The sequence below is a fragment of the Salvelinus namaycush genome, unplaced genomic scaffold (genome assembly GCF_016432855.1).
Source record: "Salvelinus namaycush isolate Seneca unplaced genomic scaffold, SaNama_1.0 Scaffold267, whole genome shotgun sequence".
NCBI classification, from domain to species: domain Eukaryota; kingdom Metazoa; phylum Chordata; class Actinopteri; order Salmoniformes; family Salmonidae; genus Salvelinus; species Salvelinus namaycush.
This window is the reverse complement of record NW_024059530.1, coordinates 159,390-178,444: the sequence shown is the minus strand read 5'-3', so window position 1 is coordinate 178,444 and position 19,055 is coordinate 159,390. Positions and strand designations below refer to the sequence as shown.

At 46.9% G+C, this 19,055-nt stretch overlaps 1 protein-coding gene across 1 annotated transcript in view; it reads right to left on the bottom strand.

The window, feature by feature from the left end:
• Nucleotides 1–1,156: 1,156 nt before the first annotated feature.
• Nucleotides 1,157–19,055, bottom strand: part of LOC120039369 (zinc finger FYVE domain-containing protein 1-like) — a 30,515-nt gene continuing 12,616 nt past the window's right edge. Inside the window, exons 4-12 of the mRNA XM_038984797.1 lie at nucleotides 16,753–16,967; nucleotides 16,037–16,143; nucleotides 11,450–11,558; nucleotides 10,120–10,217; nucleotides 9,787–9,904; nucleotides 6,197–6,367; nucleotides 5,282–5,462; nucleotides 4,245–4,358; nucleotides 1,157–2,000 (exon numbers count right to left, since the gene is read on the bottom strand). Coding sequence (XP_038840725.1) covers nucleotides 1,765–2,000; nucleotides 4,245–4,358; nucleotides 5,282–5,462; nucleotides 6,197–6,367; nucleotides 9,787–9,904; nucleotides 10,120–10,217; nucleotides 11,450–11,558; nucleotides 16,037–16,143; nucleotides 16,753–16,967 — 1,349 coding nt within the window. The 3' untranslated portion in view covers nucleotides 1,157–1,764. The remainder of the gene's footprint in view (nucleotides 2,001–4,244; nucleotides 4,359–5,281; nucleotides 5,463–6,196; nucleotides 6,368–9,786; nucleotides 9,905–10,119; nucleotides 10,218–11,449; nucleotides 11,559–16,036; nucleotides 16,144–16,752; nucleotides 16,968–19,055) is intronic.

The following is a 19,055-nucleotide window of genomic DNA, read 5'->3' as shown; positions in this document are numbered from 1 at the left end:
CACAAACAGATCTGGGACCAGGCTAGATCATTTCAGTTCATCTTATTAAGCACAGCTAGCTACCACAGTCTCAGGTGGTGTAATGGTTTATATGTGATACTATGAAGTGAATGTTTCAGGGTCCAGCCCCAAAGAGTGTTGATATCCTTTCACACTAGCTATTCTACACTCTGTGAGCCATTTACTATTTGAAGGCAACTCCTATCATAGAATTAGAATGGTTCAAATTCTAATCGTTCTAGTTCTATGGTTCCCACTCAGCAATCTATTCTACAGTCAGTCTGTCACTCAATAGCCCCGTTTATACCTGGTTTTAACTTGCGTCCTTTGTCCTGATTTTTGTCTACATTCTGATTGTGCCCACATTTTCAGACTGGTGTAGACAATCAAAAAATACATTGTGATCAGATCATGCTGCCCACCTCAGGTGTCTGACTACCTCCATACAAGTGTAGACAGATCTGGGCAGAGACACCATTTAAAATCACTGACAAGTGGCACAATTGACTGATTACATCAATATGTGTCTTACAATATATAAATATTATTTTTGAAAGAATAGCTGTTAAATAATTTTCATAAAGGAAGGGACCAGGAAGTTTGGTCACAATGCAGACACATTGGATGGATAACAGACACATTGGATGGATAACAGACACATTGGATGGATAACAGACACATTGGATGGATAACAGACACATTGGATGGATAACAGACACATTGGATGGATAACAGACACATTGGATGGAAATGTGGGCAAAATCAGAATGTAGTCAAGATCCATGTTAGCACCAGGTAGAAATGGGGCTTGAGATAGCATTGTTATACAAAACAAATCACTTTTACCCCACTATAGTAAACTTCCCATATTATTATACACTACCAGTCAAAAGGTTGGACACCTACTCATTCCAGGGGTTTTGACTATTTTCTACATTGTAGAATAATAGTGAAGACATCAAAACTATGGAATCATGTAGAAACCCCAAAAAGTGTTAAAATATATTTGAGATTCTTCATTCACCCTTTGCCTTGACAGCTTTGCATTCTCTCAACCAGCTTCATCTGGAATGCTTGATTTGTTGAACACTTTTGGTTACTACATGATTCCATATGTGTTATTTCATAGTTTTGATGTCTTCACTATTATTCTACAATGTAGAAAATAGTAAAAAATAAAGAAAAACCCTTGAATGAGTAGGTGTGTCAACTTTTGACTGGTAGTGTATATAAAATAAATACAGTCGATTAGGAATTAATGCTATTCTATTATTGTCTGTCCGTGCCGTTTAAAAGTACATATACAACCACCCAGCGTCCAAGATTATTATACAGGTTGGTAGTTATTTAGGCTAATCATCTTAAAACGTGGAATGAACTTCTTCTTTAAGCCAAGGAACGTATCTCTCTCTCTCGTCAAAGGATAAAGTGACGTCCCAAGGCTTTAGGACGGATGACATCACAATGAATAACAAGAACTCCCTGGCCTGAGCCACAGAGAGACGGGAGTTCCACAGCGTTAGGTGGAACCCGGGTCGTGTTCATTAGGGCACACCGTAGCAAAAAGGTTTAGAAGCGGGAAAACAAAAATCGACTTATTGGGCAAGTACAGATAGTCCCTCTCTGTTTTGGAGCATTTTCTTTCATTTCGAGCCTAATGAACACAACCCTTGACTGTTTCTCTTGTTGCGTCCCAAATGGCGCCCTAGTCCATATATAGTGCCCTACTTTTGAATAGGGTGCCAATGTGTTCCCTATCTCCTACTAGAGGTCCCCTGGTTTCTGGTGGCAGGTGTTGCAGACACGCACTGGGTGGTCCCAACCCCTAGAGGGCACTGCTCTACGTTCAGGGGAGCAGTCGTCACACACGCCCTGGCCGCAGGCCCTGCAGTGGTGGATGGAGAGACGCGGAGCGGAGAAGTCTCTCTGACACTCACAGCAGCACAGGATATCCTGGTCTGGAACCCAGTAGGCTGGACGAGCTGCATCCTTCATCAGACCTAGAGAGAGAGAACTTTTGTAAACCAGCTTCAAAACAGCTGAAAATATATTTTGGGTTTAATGAAAATATATTTTTAGATGGTACAATGACTGCTTGTTTTGTCACATACACTGAACTCAGGCAAACCATTCGAATTAAAGCACCCAGGAGAAGGCGGAGTGATTTCTGCATATTGCACCTTTAAATGTGTTATTGACCTTATAGTTAATTACGTACACCACCCTGTTCACGAAAATGATTTGCTCCTACAGACAGTGAGTCACGTGACCGCAGCCTGCTATACAGTGAGTCACGTGACCGCGACCTGCTATACAGTGAGTCACGTGACCGCGGCCTGCTATACAGTGAGTCACGTGACCGCGGCCTGCTATACAGTGAGTCACGTGACCGCGGCCTGCTATACAGTGAGTCACGTGACCGCGGCCTGCTATACAGTGAGTCACGTGACCGCGACCTGCTATACAGTGAGTCACGTGACCGCGGCCTGCTATACAGTGAGTCACGTGACCGCGACCTGCTATACAGTGGGTCACGTGACCGCAGCCTGCTATACAGTGAGTCACGTGACCGCGACCTGCTATACAGTGAGTCACGTGACCGCGACCTGCTATACAGTGGGTCACGTGACCGCAGCCTGCTATACAGTGAGTCACGTGACCGCGACCTGCTATACAGTGGGTCACGTGGTCAATATTCAGAACACTTTTTCCACATTTTGTTACAGCCTTATTCTAAAATGGATAAAATATATTTTTTTTCCCTCATCAATCTACCCACAATACCCCATAATGACAAAGTAAAAACAGTTTATTTTTATTTTTATTGCAAATACCTTATTTACATAAGAATTCAGACTATTTGCTATGAGACTCGAAATTGAGCTCAGGTGCATTCTGTTTCTATCGATCATCCTTGAGATGTTTCTACAACTTGATTGGAGTTTACCTGTGGTAAATTCAATTGAACGGACATGATTTGGAAAGGCACACACATGTCTATATAAGGTCCCACAGTTGACAGTGCATGTCAGAGCAGAAACCAAGCCATGAGGTCGAAGGAATTGTCCATAGAGCTCTGAGACAGGATTGTGCCGAGGCACAGATCTGGGGAAGGGTACCAAAACATTTCTGCAGCATTGAAGGTCCCCAAGAACATAGTGGCCTCCATCATTCTTAAATGGAAGAAGTTTGGAACCAGACTCATCCTAGAGCTGGCCGCCTGGAAAAACTGAGCAATCAGGGGAGACGGGCCTTGATCAGAGAGGTGACCAAGAAACCGATGGTCACTCTGACAGAGCTCCAGTGTCCTCTGTGGAGATGGGAGAACCTTCTCTGCAGATCCCACCAATCAGCCTTTATGGTAGAGTAGGCAGACGGAAGCCACTCCTCAGTAAAAGGCACATGACTGTCCGCTTGGAGTTTGCCAAAGGGCACCTAAAGACTCTCAGAACATGTGAAACAAGATTCTCTAGTCTGATGAAACCAAGATTGAACTGAATGCCAAGCGTCACATCTGGAGGAAACCTGGCACCATCCCTACGGTGAAGCATGGTGGTGGCAGCATCATGCTATGGGGATGTTTTTTCAGCAGCACGGACTGGGAGACTAGTCAGGGTCGAGGGAAAGATGAAAGTAGCAAGTACAGAGTGCTCAGGACATCAGACTGGGGCGAAGGTTGACCTTCCAACAGGACAACGACCCTAAGCACACAGCCAAGACAACGCTGGAGTGGCTTTAGGACAAGTCTCTGAATGTCCTTGAGTGGCCCAGCCAGAGCCCGGATTTGAACTCGATCTAACATCTCTGGAGAGACCTGAAAATAGCTGTGCAGCAACGCTCCCCATCCAACCTGACAGAGCTTGAGAGGATCTGCAGAGAAAAATGGGAGAAACTCTCCAAATACAGGTGTGCCAAGCTTGTAGCGTCATACCCAAGAAGACTTGATGCTGTAATCACTACCAAAGGTGCTTCAACAAAGTACTGAGTAAAGGGTCTGAATACTTATGTAAAGGTGATATTTCATTATTTATTTGTTAAACCTGTTTTCACTTTGTCATCATTTGGTATTGTGTGTAGAAGAATGGGGGGGGGGGGGACAATTTAATACATTTTAGAATAAGGCTGTAACGTAACAAAATGTTGAAAAAGTCAAGTGGTTTGAATACTTTCAAATGCACTGTATGTAGTGGTGACAACAGAGTAGTCTAGACTACAGTACTCACCCAGAGGGCTACAGTACTCACCCAGAGGGATGTATGTAGCGGTGACCACAGCTCCCAGTGTATTCTGAACAGCCTCTCCTACTCTCCTACTGAGTGTCCCTCCTTCCTCCTCCTCCAACGCTGCATCCAGCAGCTCTACAACACACGCACAGAAGGAAGGAAGGAGAAACAAATATTATTCATAAGATATGTCAACCGGGGAGAAAAAAAGGGGAAAACATTGAGGCAAGCAACACTGAAGCATGCATGAGAGCACCAGCTGTTCCGGAGGACTGTGTGATCACGCTCTCTGTAGCCGATGTAAAACCTTTAAACAGGTCAACATTCGCCAGACGGATTACCAGGACGTGTACTCCGAGCATGAGCTGACCAACTGGCAAGTGTCTTCACTGACATTTTCAACTTGTCCCTGACTAACCTGTGCCCCCGCACATTCACTCTACCGGTACCCCCTGTATATAGCCTCGTTACTGTTATTTTATTATTTTACATTTTTATTTGTATTTATTTATTGTTTACTTCAATTTACTTAGTAAATACTTAACACTTGTTTTTTCTTAAAACTGCATTGTTGGTTAAGGGTTTGTCAGTAAGCGTTTCACTGTAAGGTCTACTACACCTGTTGTATTCAGCGTTTCACTGTAAGGTCTACTACACCTGTTGTATTCAGCATTTCACTGTAAGGTCTACTACACCTGTTGTATTCAGCATTTCACTGTGAGGTCTACTACACCTGTTGTATTCAGCATTTCACTGTGAGGTCTACTACACCTGTTATATTCAGTATTTCACTGTGAGGTCTACTATACCTGTTATATTCAGCATTTCACTGTAAGGTCTACTACACCTGTTATATTCAGTATTTCACTGTGAGGTCTACTATACCTGTTGTATTCGGCGCATGTGACAAATAACATTTGATTTGATTACATGATTTACCTCCTAATTTTGATGTTCATGTGACATCCAGGTTTATCTAAGAGTATTCTTTAAAGACCTATTGGGACATCATAGGATAACTGTAGAGACATCATGTTTGATATACACCATGTCCAAACCTTCTGAGATGCCCTGGTTCTGGAAGCAGGCATCACAGACCCGTACGGGTGCGAGCCCCCAGCCCCTCTCTGGAACGGGACGGTTCTTGGAGGAGCAGCCGTCACAGAAGCCCTCTCCACAGGCACGGCAGTGATGCTTAGTATCGTTGTCCTGGAACACCTCACTGCACTTACAACATTTCTGTTACAGAGACACAGAGAGCACAGGAGAGAGACTATATCACAGGCTGAAAACACAAGCACACACAGGAGCAATGGACAGTCTTTCCACAGTCATAATAGAAATGGACAGTCTTTCCACAGTCATAGGAGCAATGGACAGTCTTTCCACAGTCATAGGAGAAATGGACAGTCTTTCCACAGTCATAGGAGCAATGGACAGTCTTTCCACAGTCATAGGAGAAATGGACAGTCTTTACACAGTCATAGGAGAAATGGACAGTCTTTACACAGTCATAGGAGAAATGGACAGTCTTTACACAGTCATAGGAGGAATGACAGTCTTTACACAGTCATAGGAGCAATGGACAGTCTTTTCACAGTCATAGGAGCAATGGACAGTCTTTCCACAGTCATAGGAGCAATGGACAGTCTTTACACAGTCATAGGAGAAATGGACAGTCTTTACACAGTCATAGGAGCAATGGACAGTCTTTACACAGTCATAGGAGAAATGGACAGTCTTTACACAGTCATAGGAGAAATGGACAGTCTTTACACAGTCATAGGAGAAATGGACAGTCTTTACACAGTCAAACAATAATCCATGACAACATGAATATGTCTAAACATGTTCACAGCACAGCTGAGGCATAATAACTCAACTTAGGGAATCACTGGCTAGGAATGGATCCCATGATTGGATCCACGCTGTGTCTGAACCTGTATGTCCAGATGGCTGTGAGGACCACGTACCAGGATGAGGGAGTTGGGTTTCCAGTAGGCCGGGGCAATCTGGTCGGTGAGCCAAGAAGTGACAGCTTTGGCAGGTTTTACACTGAGCTCTGACACACTCTGGGAGATGTAGTTCACACCGTCCAACAGTCTCTGAGCTGCATTGTTGTTGTCCTTCAGAAAACCATCTGACTGAAGGGGAGAGAGAGAGGGGAGGGCGAGGGGGGAGAGAAGAGGGAGGGAGAGAAGAGGGAGGGAGAGAAGAGGGAGGGGGGAGAGAGAAGAGGGAGGGGGGAGAGAAGAGGGAGGGGGGAGAGAGAAGAGAGAGAGAGGGAGGATGAGAGAAGAGAGGAGAGGAAGAGGGAGGAGAGAGAGGGAGGAAAGGAAGAAAAGAAGAGGGAAAGAGAGCGAGAGAGGGATGGAGGTGAGAGACATTGTTAATGGCAGGGTGAAGGGTGACTCTCTGGGTAGGTTTACATATCGCTCTGCACTAGGAAACAGTGCAGTCCACTATGACATTACAGATATGGAGCAAGAAACAAATCAATGTCTTTATGGGTCATGCCCTCTCGCCCTCATACAAGTGGACCAGAACCTAAACTCTACCCCCTCTTGCCCTCATACAAGTGGACCAGAACCTAAACTCTACCCCCTCTCGCCCTCATACAAGTGGACCTGAACCTAAACTCTACCCCCTCTCACCCTCATACAAGTGGACCAGAGCCTAAACTCTACCCCCTCTCACAAGTGGACCAGAACCTAAACTCTACCCCCTCTCGCCCTCATACAAGTGGACCTGAACCTAAACTCTACCCCCTCTCACCCTCATACAAGTGGACCAGAGCCTAAACTCTACCCCCTCTCACAAGTGGACCAGAACCTAAACTCTACCCCCTCTCGCCCTCATACAAGTGGACCAGAGCCTAAACTCTACCCCCTCTCACAAGTGGACCAGAACCTAAACTCTACCCCCTCTCACCCTCATACAAGTGGACCAGAGCCTAAACTCTACCCCGTCCCACCCTCATACAAGTGGACCAGAACCTAAACTCTACCCCGTCTCGCCCTCATACAAGTGGACCAGAGCCTAAACTCTACCCCCTCTCACCCTCATACAAGTGGACCAGAACCTAAACTCTACCCTGTCCCACCCTCATACAAGTGGACCAGAGCCTAAACTCTACCCCGTCTCACCCTCATACAAGTGGACCAGAGCCTAAACTCTACCCCGTCCCACCCTCCTACAAGTGGACCTGAACCTAAACTCTACCTCGTCCCGCCCTCCTACAAGTGGACCAGAACCTAAACTCTACCCCGTCCCACAAGTGGACCAGAACCTAAACTCTACCTCGTCCCGCCCTCCTACAAGTGGACCAGAACCTAAACTCTACCCCGTCCCGCCCTCATACAAGTGGACCAGAGCCTAAACTCTACCCCGTCCCACCCTCATACAAGTGGACCAGAACCTAAACTCTACCCCGTCCCGCCCTCATACAAGTGGACCAGAGCCTAAACTCTACCCCATCCCACCCTCATACAAGTGGACCAGAACCTAAACTCTACCCCGTCCCGCCCTCATACAAGTGGACCAGAGCCTAAACTCTACCCCATCCCACCCTCATACAAGTGGACCAGAACCTAAACTCTACCCCGTCCCGCCCTCATACAAGTGGGAAAAATTAGCATTCATGAATAATAGGCAACGTTAAAAAGCATGGAAATTGAAAACCTGATTTACAGTTATTTTTGGCCAAATTTTAAGATTGCATTAATTTAGACAGTAATTAATGTATTGACAGATTCATCAAACTGGTTAAAACATGTAATCTGAAACAGAAAGCACTCCCAAAGAAAAAATGGTTTGACAAAGAATGTTCAACTGCAAGACCCTGTAAATCAGCAGACAGGTGTCATATACCAACAGACCCATAGACCCTGTAAATCAGCAGACAGGTCTCATATCTCATATCTCATATATCTCAGAGTAGGAGAGATGCCCATCGCCTCTCAGAGTAGGAGAGATGCCCATCACCTCTCAGAGTAGCAGAGATGCCCCATCGCCTCTCAGAGTAGGAGAGATGCCCCAACGTCTCTCAGAGTAGCAGAGATGCCCATCGCCTCTCAGAGCAGGAGAGCTGCCCATCGCCTCTCAGAGTAGGAGAGCTGCCCATCGCCTCTCAGAGTAGGAGAGCTGCCCCATCGCCTCTCAGAGTAGGAGAGCTGCCCCATCTCCTCTCAGAGTAGGAGAGATGCCCCATCGCCTCTCAGAGTAGGAGAGATGCCCCATCGCCTCTCAGAGTAGGAGAGATGCCCCATCGCCTCTCAGAGTAGGAGAGATGCCCCATCGCCTCTCAGAGTAGGAGAGATGCCCCATCGCCTCTCAGAGTAGGAGAGATGCCCCATCGCCTCTCATAGTAGGAGAGATGCCCCATCGCCTCTCAGAGTAGGAGAGCTGCCCCATCGCCTCTCAGAGTAGGAGAGCTGCCCCATCGCCTCTCAGAGTAGGAGAGATGCCCATCACCTCTCAGAGTAGCAGAGATGCCCCATCGCCTCTCAGAGTAGGAGAGATGCCCCATCGCCTCTCAGAGTAGGAGAGATGCCCATCACCTCTCAGAGTAGCAGAGATGCCCATCGCCTCTCAGAGTAGGAGAGATGCCCCATCGCCTCTCAGAGTAGGAGAGATGCCCCATCGCCTCTCATAGTAGGAGAGATGCCCCATCGCCTCTCAGAGTAGGAGAGATGCCCCATCGCCTCTCAGAGCAGGAGAGATGATGAAGGATCAGTTTTGCCTGTTAGATCCAACGATTAAGATGACATGGACCTGCCCATAGAACAACACTCCTACTCTGAGACGCTACATGAATACGGGCCCAGGCATAAGGGCCCTCCGTTGTTCTTACCCCAGGCCAGATGTGTTGTATTTCAGTCCTGACCACTGTGTCTACTGGGTCCTGGTCCCCTCCCCTCTGTTGTTCTTACCCCAGGCCAGATGTGTTGTATTTCAGTCCTGACCACTGTGTCTACTGGGTCCTGGTTCCCTCCCCTCTGTTGTTCTTACCCCAGGCCAGATGTGTTGTATTTCAGTCCTGACCACTGTGTCTACTGGGTCCTGGTTCCCTCCCCTCTGTTGTTCTTACCCCAGGCCAGATGTGTTGTATTTCAGTCCTGACCACTGTGTCTACTGGGTCCTGGTTCCCTCCCCTCTGTTGTTCTTACCCCAGGCCAGATGTGTTGTATTTCAGTCCTGACCACTGTGTCTACTGGGTCCTGGTCCCCTCCCCTCTGTTGTTCTTACCCCAGGCCAGATGTGTTGTATTTCAGTCCTGACCACTGTGTCTACTGGGTCCTGGTTCCCTCCCCTCTGTTGTTCTTACCCCAGGCCAGATGTGTTGTATTTCAGTCCTGACCACTGTGTCTACTGGGTCCTGGTTCCCTCCCCTCTGTTGTTCTTACCCCAGGCCAGATGTGTTGTATTTCAGTCCTGACCACTGTGTCTACTGGGTCCTGGTTCCCTCCCCTCTGTTGTTCTTACCCCAGGCCAGATGTGTTGTATTTCAGTCCTGACCACTGTGTCTACTGGGTCCTGGTTCCCTCCCCTCTGTTGTTCTTACCCCAGGCCAGATGTGTTGTATTTCAGTCCTGACCACTGTGTCTACTGGGTCCTGGTTCCCGTACCAGTACTGCCTGCTTCTGTAGATCACCCCACAGTTGGGACACTCTATCACATACCTGTAAACAACAACAACAACAACAATACTTCAGTTAACACACTCTCTCAGTTATATTATCAGAGATCAGATGTAATCAGCTAAAAACATTGAGAGTCAGAAAATAAAAGGATTTTCCATTAGAGGTAGTGACTTACTATGACATCAGAACAGAGGATTCTATTCCTTGAGGATACAGGATATTATAATGAGGATTTCTACATGTCCAGGACTCACCCAGACCAGGCGTAGGTGGCCAGACTAAACCAGGGAGAGTCAGAGGAGGCTGTCGTCTTGGGAACCACAATCACCTCCTTCCCTCCCTCATAGCACGCCTGAGGATCAGAGAGCACATACTCAGACAGAGCTGTGTGTGTGGTGTGTGTGAGAGACAGAGAGAGAGACAGAGAGAGACAGAGACAGAGAGAGAGACAGAGAGAGAGAGAGAGAGAGAGAGAGAGACAGCGAGACAGCGAGAGAGAGAGACAGCGAGAGAGAGAGAGAGTGTGAGAGAGAGAGAGACAGAGAGAGACAGCGAGAGAGAGAGAGACAGCGAGAGAGAGAGAGAGAGAGAGAGACAGCGAGAGAGAGAGAGAGAGAGAGACAGCGAGAGAGAGAGAGAGAGAGAGACAGCGAGAGAGAGAGAGAGAGACAGAGAGAGACAGCGAGAGAGAGACAGAGAGAGACAGCGAGAGAGAGAGACAGAGAGAGAGACAGAGAGAGAGAGAGACAGAGAGAGAGACAGAGAGAGAGAGAGACAGAGAGAGAGAGAGAGAGAGAGAGAGAGACAGAGAGAGAGAGAGAGAGAGAGAGACAGAGAGAGAGAGACAGAGAGAGAGACACAGACCCAAAAAGAATTCGAAAACAAATCCAATTTTGATAAACTCCCATATCTACTGGGTGAAATACCACAGTGTGCATCACAGCAGCAAGATTTGTGACCTGTTGCCACAAGAAAAGGGCAACCAGTGAAGAACAAACACCATTGTAAATACAACCCATATTTATGCTTATTTATTTTCCCTTGTGTACTTTAACCATTTGTACATTGTTACAACACTGTATATATACAATATGACATTTGTGATGTCTTTATTGTTTTGAAACTTCTGTATGTGTAATGTTTACTGTTAATTTTTATTGTTCATTTAACTTTTGTATATTATCTACCTCACTTGCTTTGGCAATGTTAACACATGTTTCCCATGCCAATAAAGCCCCTTGAATTGAATTGAATTGAATTGACAGAGAGAGAGAGAGAGAGAGAGAGACAGAGAGAGAGACAGAGAGAGAGAGAGAGGGAGAGAGAGAGAGAGAGAGGGAGAGAGAGAGAGAGAGAGAGAGAGACAGCGAGAGAGAGAGAGAGACAGCGAGAGAGAGAGAGAGACAGCGAGAGAGAGAGAGAGAGACAGAGAGAGACAGCGAGAGACAGAGAGAGACAGCAAGAGACAGAGAGAGAGACAGCGAGAGAGAGAGAGAGAGAGACAGCGAGACAGAGAGACAGCGAGAGAGAGAGAGAGAGAGAGACAGCGAGAGAGAGAGAGACTGTGTCTGTCCGTGTTCCTACTTTACAGGTGTAGATACGGTTGTCGTATTGAGCAGAGTAGCGACAGCGGTGTTTAGCCTCGTGGTCAACTCCCTCCTTCCGATGGTTCATACTGTTCACACAGCCAGACCTGACAGGAAGAGGATTAGTAGTGTTTATTACTATGTTATTACTGTTCATACAGTCAGACCTGACAGGAAGAGGGTTATTACAGTGTTTATTACTATGTTATTACTGTTCATACAGTCAGACCTGACAGGAAGAGGGTTATTAGTGTTTATTACTATGTTATTACTGTTCATACAGTCAGACCTGACAGGAAGAGGGTTATTACAGTGTTTATTACTATGTTATTACTGTTCACACAGCCAGACCTGACAGGAAGAGGGTTATTACAGTGTTTATTACTATGTTATTACTGTTAATACAGTCAGACCTGCCAGGAAGAGGATTAGTAGTGTTTATTACTATGTTATTACTGTTCATACAGCCAGACCTGACAGGAAGAGGGTTATTACAGTGTTTATTACTATGTTATTACTGTTCATACAGTCAGACCTGACAGGAAGAGGGTTATTACAGTGTTTATTACTATGTTATTACTGTTCACACAACCAGACCTGACAGGAAGAGGGTTATTACAGTGTTTATTACTATGTTATTACTGTTCATACAGTCAGACCTGACAGGAAGAGGGTTAGTAGTGTTTATTACTATGTTATTACTGTTCACACAACCAGACCTGACAGGAAGAGGATTAGTAGTGTTTATTACTATGTTATTACTGTTCATACAGTCAGAACTGACAGGAAGAGAGTTAGTAGTGTTTATTACTATGTTATTACTGTTCATACAGCCATACCTGACAGGAAGAGGGTTATTACAGTGTTTATTACTATGTTATTACTGTTCATACAGTCAGACCTGACAGGAAGAGGGTTAGTAGTGTTTATTACTATGTTATTACTGTTCATACAGCCATACCTGACAGGAAGAGGGTTATTACAGTGTTTATTACTATGTTATTACTGTTCATACAGTCAGAACTGACAGGAAGAGAGTTAGTAGTGTTTATTACTATGTTATTACTGTTCACACAGCCAGACCTGACAGGAAGAGGGTTATTACAGTGTTTATTACTATGTTATTACTGTTCACACAGTCAGACCTGACAGGAAGAGGGTTATTACAGTGTTTATTACTATGTTATTACTGTTCATACAGCCATACCTGACAGGAAGAGGGTTATTACAGTGTTTATTACTATGTTATTACTGTTCATACAGTCAGACCTGACAGGAAGAGAGTTAGTAGTGTGTATTACTATGTTATTACTGTTCATACAGTCAGACCTGACAGGAAGAGGGTTATTACAGTGTTTATTACTATGTTATTACTGTTCACACAACCAGACCTGACAGGAAGAGGGTTATTACAGTGTTTATTACTATGTTATTACTGTTCATACAGTCAGACCTGACAGGAAGAGGGTTATTACAGTGTTTATTACTATGGTATTACTGTTCATACAGTCAGACCTGACAGGAAGAGGGTTAGTAGTGTTTATTACTATGTTATTACTGTTCACACAGTCAGACCTGACAGGAAGAGGGTTATTACAGTGTTTATTACTATGTTATTACTGTTCATACAGTCAGACCTGACAGGAAGAGGGTTATTACAGTGTTTATTACTATGGTATTACTGTTCATACAGTCAGACCTGACAGGAAGAGGGTTAGTAGTGTTTATTACTATGTTATTACTGTTCACACAGTCAGACCTGACAGGAAGAGGGTTATTACAGTGTTTATTACTATGTTATTACTGTTCATACAGTCAGACCTGACAGGAAGAGGGTTATTACAGTGTTTATTACTATGTTATTACTGTTCATACAGTCAGACCTGACAGGAAGAGGATTAGTAGTGTTTATTACTATGTTATTACTGTTCATACAGTCAGACCTGACAGGAAGAGGGTTATTACAGTGTTTATTACTATGTTATTACTGTTCATACAGTCAGACCTGACAGGAAGAGGATTAGTAGTGTTTATTACTATGTTATTACTGTTCACACAGTCAGACCTGACAGGAAGAGAGTTATTACAGTGTTTATTACTATGTTATTACTGTTCATACAGTCAGACCTGACAGGAAGAGGATTAGTAGTGTTTATTACTATGTTATTACTGTTCATACAGCCAGACCTGACAGGAAGAGGGTAATGTTAGTAGGACTGAAGACATCAGTAGTCAACTGGTGGTTTAATTGTCCTGTTATATAGTTAATATATTCCTTATATTTACATTTCCTGGTGGTATTTTCCAGAATAATTATCAGGTCATTACTAATGGTATGTAGCAGCTCCAATGTTATATTCATTTACCATGTAATAACAACATACTGAACATCGTACAGTAATAGAAAGCATTCCTGTACACTGAGCAGACAGCTGAGAGATAACTGAACACTGAGACAGAGAGAGATAACTTCCTACAGCTGAGAGAACTGAACACTGAGACAGAGAGACTCCTTCCTACAGCTGAGGGATAACTGAACACAGACAGAGAGACTCCTTCCTACAGCTGAGGGATAACTGAACACAGAGACAGAGAGACTCCTTCCTACAGCTGAGGGATAACTGAACACAGACAGAGAGACTCCTTCCTACAGCTGAGGGATAACTGAACACTGAGACAGAGAGAGAACTTCCTACAGCTGAGGGATAACTGAACACAGACAGAGAGACTCCTTCCTACAGCTGAGGGATAACTGAACACTGAGACAGAGAGAGAGATAACTTCCTACAGCTGAGGGATAACTGAACACAGACAGAGAGACTCCTTCCTACAGCTGAGGGATAACTGAACACTGAGACAGAGAGACTCCTTCCTACAGCTGAGGGATAACTGAACACAGACAGAGAGACTCCTTCCTACAGCTGAGGGATAACTGAACACTGAGACAGAGCGACTCCTTCCTACAGCTGAGGGATAACTGAACACAGACAGAGAGACTCCTTCCTACAGCTGAGGGATAACTGAACACAGACAGAGAGACTCCTTCCTACAGCTGAGGGATAACTGAACACTGACAGAGAGACTCCTTCCTACAGCTGAGGGATAACTGAACACTGACAGAGAGACTCCTTCCTACAGCTGAGGGATAACTGAACACAGAGACAGAGAGACTCCTTCCTACAGCTGAGGGATAACTGAACACAGACAGAGAGACTCCTTCCTACAGCTGAGGAATAACTGAACACTGAGACAGAGAGACTCCTTCCTACAGCTGAGGGATAACTGAACACAGACAGAGAGACTCCTTCCTACAGCTGAGGGATAACTGAACACAGAGACAGAGAGACTCCTTCCTACAGCTGAGGGATAACTGAACACAGACAGAGAGACTCCTTCCTACAGCTGAGGGATAACTGAACACTGAGACAGAGAGAGAACTTCCTACAGCTGAGGGATAACTGAACACTGAGACAGAGAGAGAACTTCCTACAGCTGAGGGATAACTGAACACTGACAGAGAGACTCCTTCCTACAGCTGAGGGATAACTGAACACTGAGACAGAGAGAGAGATAACTTCCTACAGCTGAGGGATAACTGAACACAGACAGAGAGACTCCTTCCTACAGCTGAGGGATAACTGAACACAGACAGAGAGATAACTTCCTACAGCTGAGGGATAACTGAACACTGACAGAGAGACTCCTTCCTACAGCTGAGGGATAACTGAACACAGAGACAGAGAGACTCCTTCCTACAGCTGAGGGATAACTGAACACAGACAGAGAGACTCCTTCCTACAGCTGAGGGATAACTGAACACTGAGACAGAGAGAGAACTTCCTACAGCTGAGGGATAACTGAACACTGAGACAGAGAGAGAACTTCCTACAGCTGAGGGATAACTGAACACAGACAGAGAGACTCCTTCCTACAGCTGAGGGATAACTGAACACTGACAGAGAGACTCCTTCCTACAGCTGAGGGATAACTGAACACTGAGACAGAGAGAGAGATAACTTCCTACAGCTGAGGGATAACTGAACACAGACAGAGAGACTCCTTCCTACAGCTGAGGGATAACTGAACACAGACAGAGAGATAACTTCCTACAGCTGAGGGATAACTGAACACTGACAGAGAGACTCCTTCCTACAGCTGAGGGATAACTGAACACAGACAGAGAGACTCCTTCCTACAGCTGAGGGATAACTGAACACAGACAGAGAGACTCCTTCCTACAGCTGAGGGATAACTGAACACAGACAGAGAGAGAGATAACTTCCTACAGCTGAGGGATAACTGAACACTGACAGAGAGACTCCTTCCTACAGCTGAGGGATAACTGAACACAGACAGAGAGACTCCTTCCTACAGCTGAGGGATAACTGAACACAGACAGAGAGACTCCTTCCTACAGCTGAGGGATAACTGAACACAGACAGAGAGAGAGATAACTTCCTACAGCTGAGGGATAACTGAACACTGACAGAGAGACTCCTTCCTACAGCTGAGGGATAACTGAACACAGACAGAGAGACTCCTTCCTACAGCTGAGGGATAACTGAACACAGACAGAGAGACTCACCCACAGCTGAGACAGATACTGGAGCAGGTGAAGTATTCATCAGGGAAGAAAGAGTTACTGGCCAGGTGCTCTTCTGGGATATCCCCGCTGAAACGCTCACTCAGGGCCTATAGATCGATAGAGGGAGAGAGGGAGAGAGAGAGGGAGAGAGAGGGGGAGAGAGAGCGGGGAGAGAGAGCGGGGAGAGAGAGCGGGGAGAGAGAGAGCGGGGAGAGAGAGAGCGGGGAGAGAGAGAGCGGGAGAGAGAGAGAGAGCGGGGGAGAGAGAGAGAGCGGGAGAGAGAGAGCGTCGGAGAGAGAGAGCAGGAGAGAGAGAGAGCGTCGGAGAGAGAGAGCGTCGGAGAGAGAGAGAGAGAGCGGAGGAGAGAGAGAGCGTCGGAGAGAGAGAGCGTCGGAGAGAGAGAGAGGGGGAGAGAGAGCGGGGAGAGAGGGGGAGAGAGAGAGCGGGGAGAGAGGGGGAGAGAGAGAGCGGGGAGAGAGAGAGCGGGGGAGAGAGAGAGCGGGGAGAGAGAGAGCGGGGAGAGAGAGAGCGGGGAGAGAGGGAGAGAGAGCGGGAGAGAGAGAGCGGGGAGAGAGGGGGAGAGAGAGAGCGGGGAGAGAGGGGGAGAGAGAGAGCGCTTTGTCACAGGTGTTGGTTTAAAACAGCTGCTGAAAGGGTCATGAATTATTTACAAAACGCTCACACACACACACACACACACACACACACACACACACCTGCAGGGCTCTGTATATGACGTTTGCAGAACGTGGTGAGCGGGTAGTGTTGTTATCTAACTGTTGCTCCAGACTACGCAGCAGACCACTGAAGTCGGTCGGGGGGTTGTAGGTTCGAGTCCCGCGGTACTGGATGGAGCTGAAAGCCTCGGGGAAAAGACCCAGCTTCCTGAAACGCTCCTGAAGCAGACGCTCTGCAGACTCTGATGGGTTGTCTGGAGGGAGACCGAGAGATATAGAGTAGGGAGAGAAGGGTGGAGGAGAGAGAGAGAGAGATAGAGGAGAGAGAGAGAGAGATAGAGGAGAGGGAGAGCGGGAGAGAGAGAGAGATAGGAGAGAAGGTGGAGGAGATATATATATATATATATATATAGAGGAGAGGGAGAGAGGGGGAGAAAGATAGAGAAGAGAGAGAGAGAGAGATATATATAGAGATGGAGAGAGCGTTGTGGAGGAGACAGAGAGAGAAAGAGAGGAGGGGGAGAGAGAGGAGAGGGAGAGAGGCGGAGAGACAGAGAAAGAGAAAGAGAGGAGGGGGAGAGAGGGAGAGAAAGAGAGGAGGGGGAGAAAGAGAGATGGAGAAGGGGGAGAGAGAGAGATATAGAGGAGGGAGAGAAGGGTAGAGGAGAGAGAGAGATAGAGGAGAGAGAGATATATATATATAGAGGAGAGGGAGAGAGAGATATATATAGAGGAGAGGGAGAGAGAGATATATATATATATATATATATATATATATATATATATAGAGAGAGAGAGAGAGAGAGAGAGAGAGGAGGGAAAGAGGGTGAGAGAGGGGTGGAGGAGTGAGAGGGAGGGAGAAAGAGAGGAGGGGGAGAGAGATAGAGGAGAGGGACAGGGGGAGAGAGAGAGATATAGAGGAGAGGGAGAGAGGGGGAGAGAGAGGGGTGGGGGAGAGAGAGAGATAAAGAGGAGAGGGAGAGAGAGGGGTGGAGGAGAGAGAAGAAGGAAAGACATTAGCTATAGGTGACCAGAATGACAAGTTATTTCCACTTTCTAAAATGAGTCGGGTCTTAGGATCTTTCTTTAAAATCTTTACAGTTTCTGAGGCCCTCAGATCCTCCGGGAGGCTGTTCTAAAGGCCAGGACCGTAGTGGCTGTAGACAGTCTCACCAGGACCGTAGTGGTTGAAGACAGTCTCACCAAGAATGGACCGTTGTGGTTGAAGACAGCCTCACCAAGCCAGGACCGTAGTGGCTGTAGACAGTCTCACCAGGACCGTAGTGGCTGAAGACAGCCTCACCAAGAATGGACCGTTGTGGTTGAAGACAGTCTCACCAAGCCAGGACCGTAGTGGCTGAAGACAGTCTCACCAGACCAGGACCGTAGTGGCTGAAGACAGTCTCACCAGGACCGTAGTGGTTGAAGACAGTCTCACCAAGAATGGACCGTTGTGGTTGAAGACAGTCTCACCAAGAATGGACCGTTGTGGTTGAAGACAGTCTCACCAAGCCAGGACCGTAGTGGCTGAAGACAGTCTCACCAGACCAGGACCGTAGTGGTTGAAGACAGTCTCACCAGGACCGTAGTGGCTGAAGACAGTCTCACCAGGACCGTAGTGGCTGAAGACAGCCTCACCAGGCCAGGACCGTAGTGGCTGAAGACAGTCTCACCAAACCAGGACCGTAGTGGTTGAAGACAGTCTCACCAGGACCGTAGTGGTTGAAGACAGTCTCACCAGGCCAGGACCGTAGTGGCTGAAGACAGCCTCACCAAGCCAGGACCGTAGTGGCTGAAGACACCCTCACCAAGCCAGGACCGTAGTGGCTGAAGACAGCCTCACCAGGACCGTAGTGGCTGAAGACAGTCTCACCAGGACCGTAGTGGCTGAAGACAGCCTCACCAGGCCAGGACCGTAGTGGCTGAAGACAGTCTCACCAAACCAGGACCGTAGTGGTTGAAGACAGTCTCACCAGGACCGTAGTGGTTGAAGACAGTCTCACCAGCCAGGACCGTAGTGGCTGAAGACAGCCTCACCAAGCCAGGACCGTAGTGGCTGAAGACACCCTCACCAAGCCAGGACCGTAGTGGCTGAAGACAGCCTCACCAGGACCGTAGTGGTTGAAGACAGTCTCAGCCAAGAATGGACCGTTGTGGTTGAAGACAGCCTCACCAAGCCAGGACCGTAGTGGCTGAAGACAGTCTCACCAGGACCGTAGTGGCTGTAGACAGCCTCACCAAGCCAGGACCGTAGTGGCTGAAGACAGTCTCACCAGACCAGGACCGTAGTGGTTGAAGACAGTCTCACCAGGACCGTAGTGGCTGAAGACAGCCTCACCAGG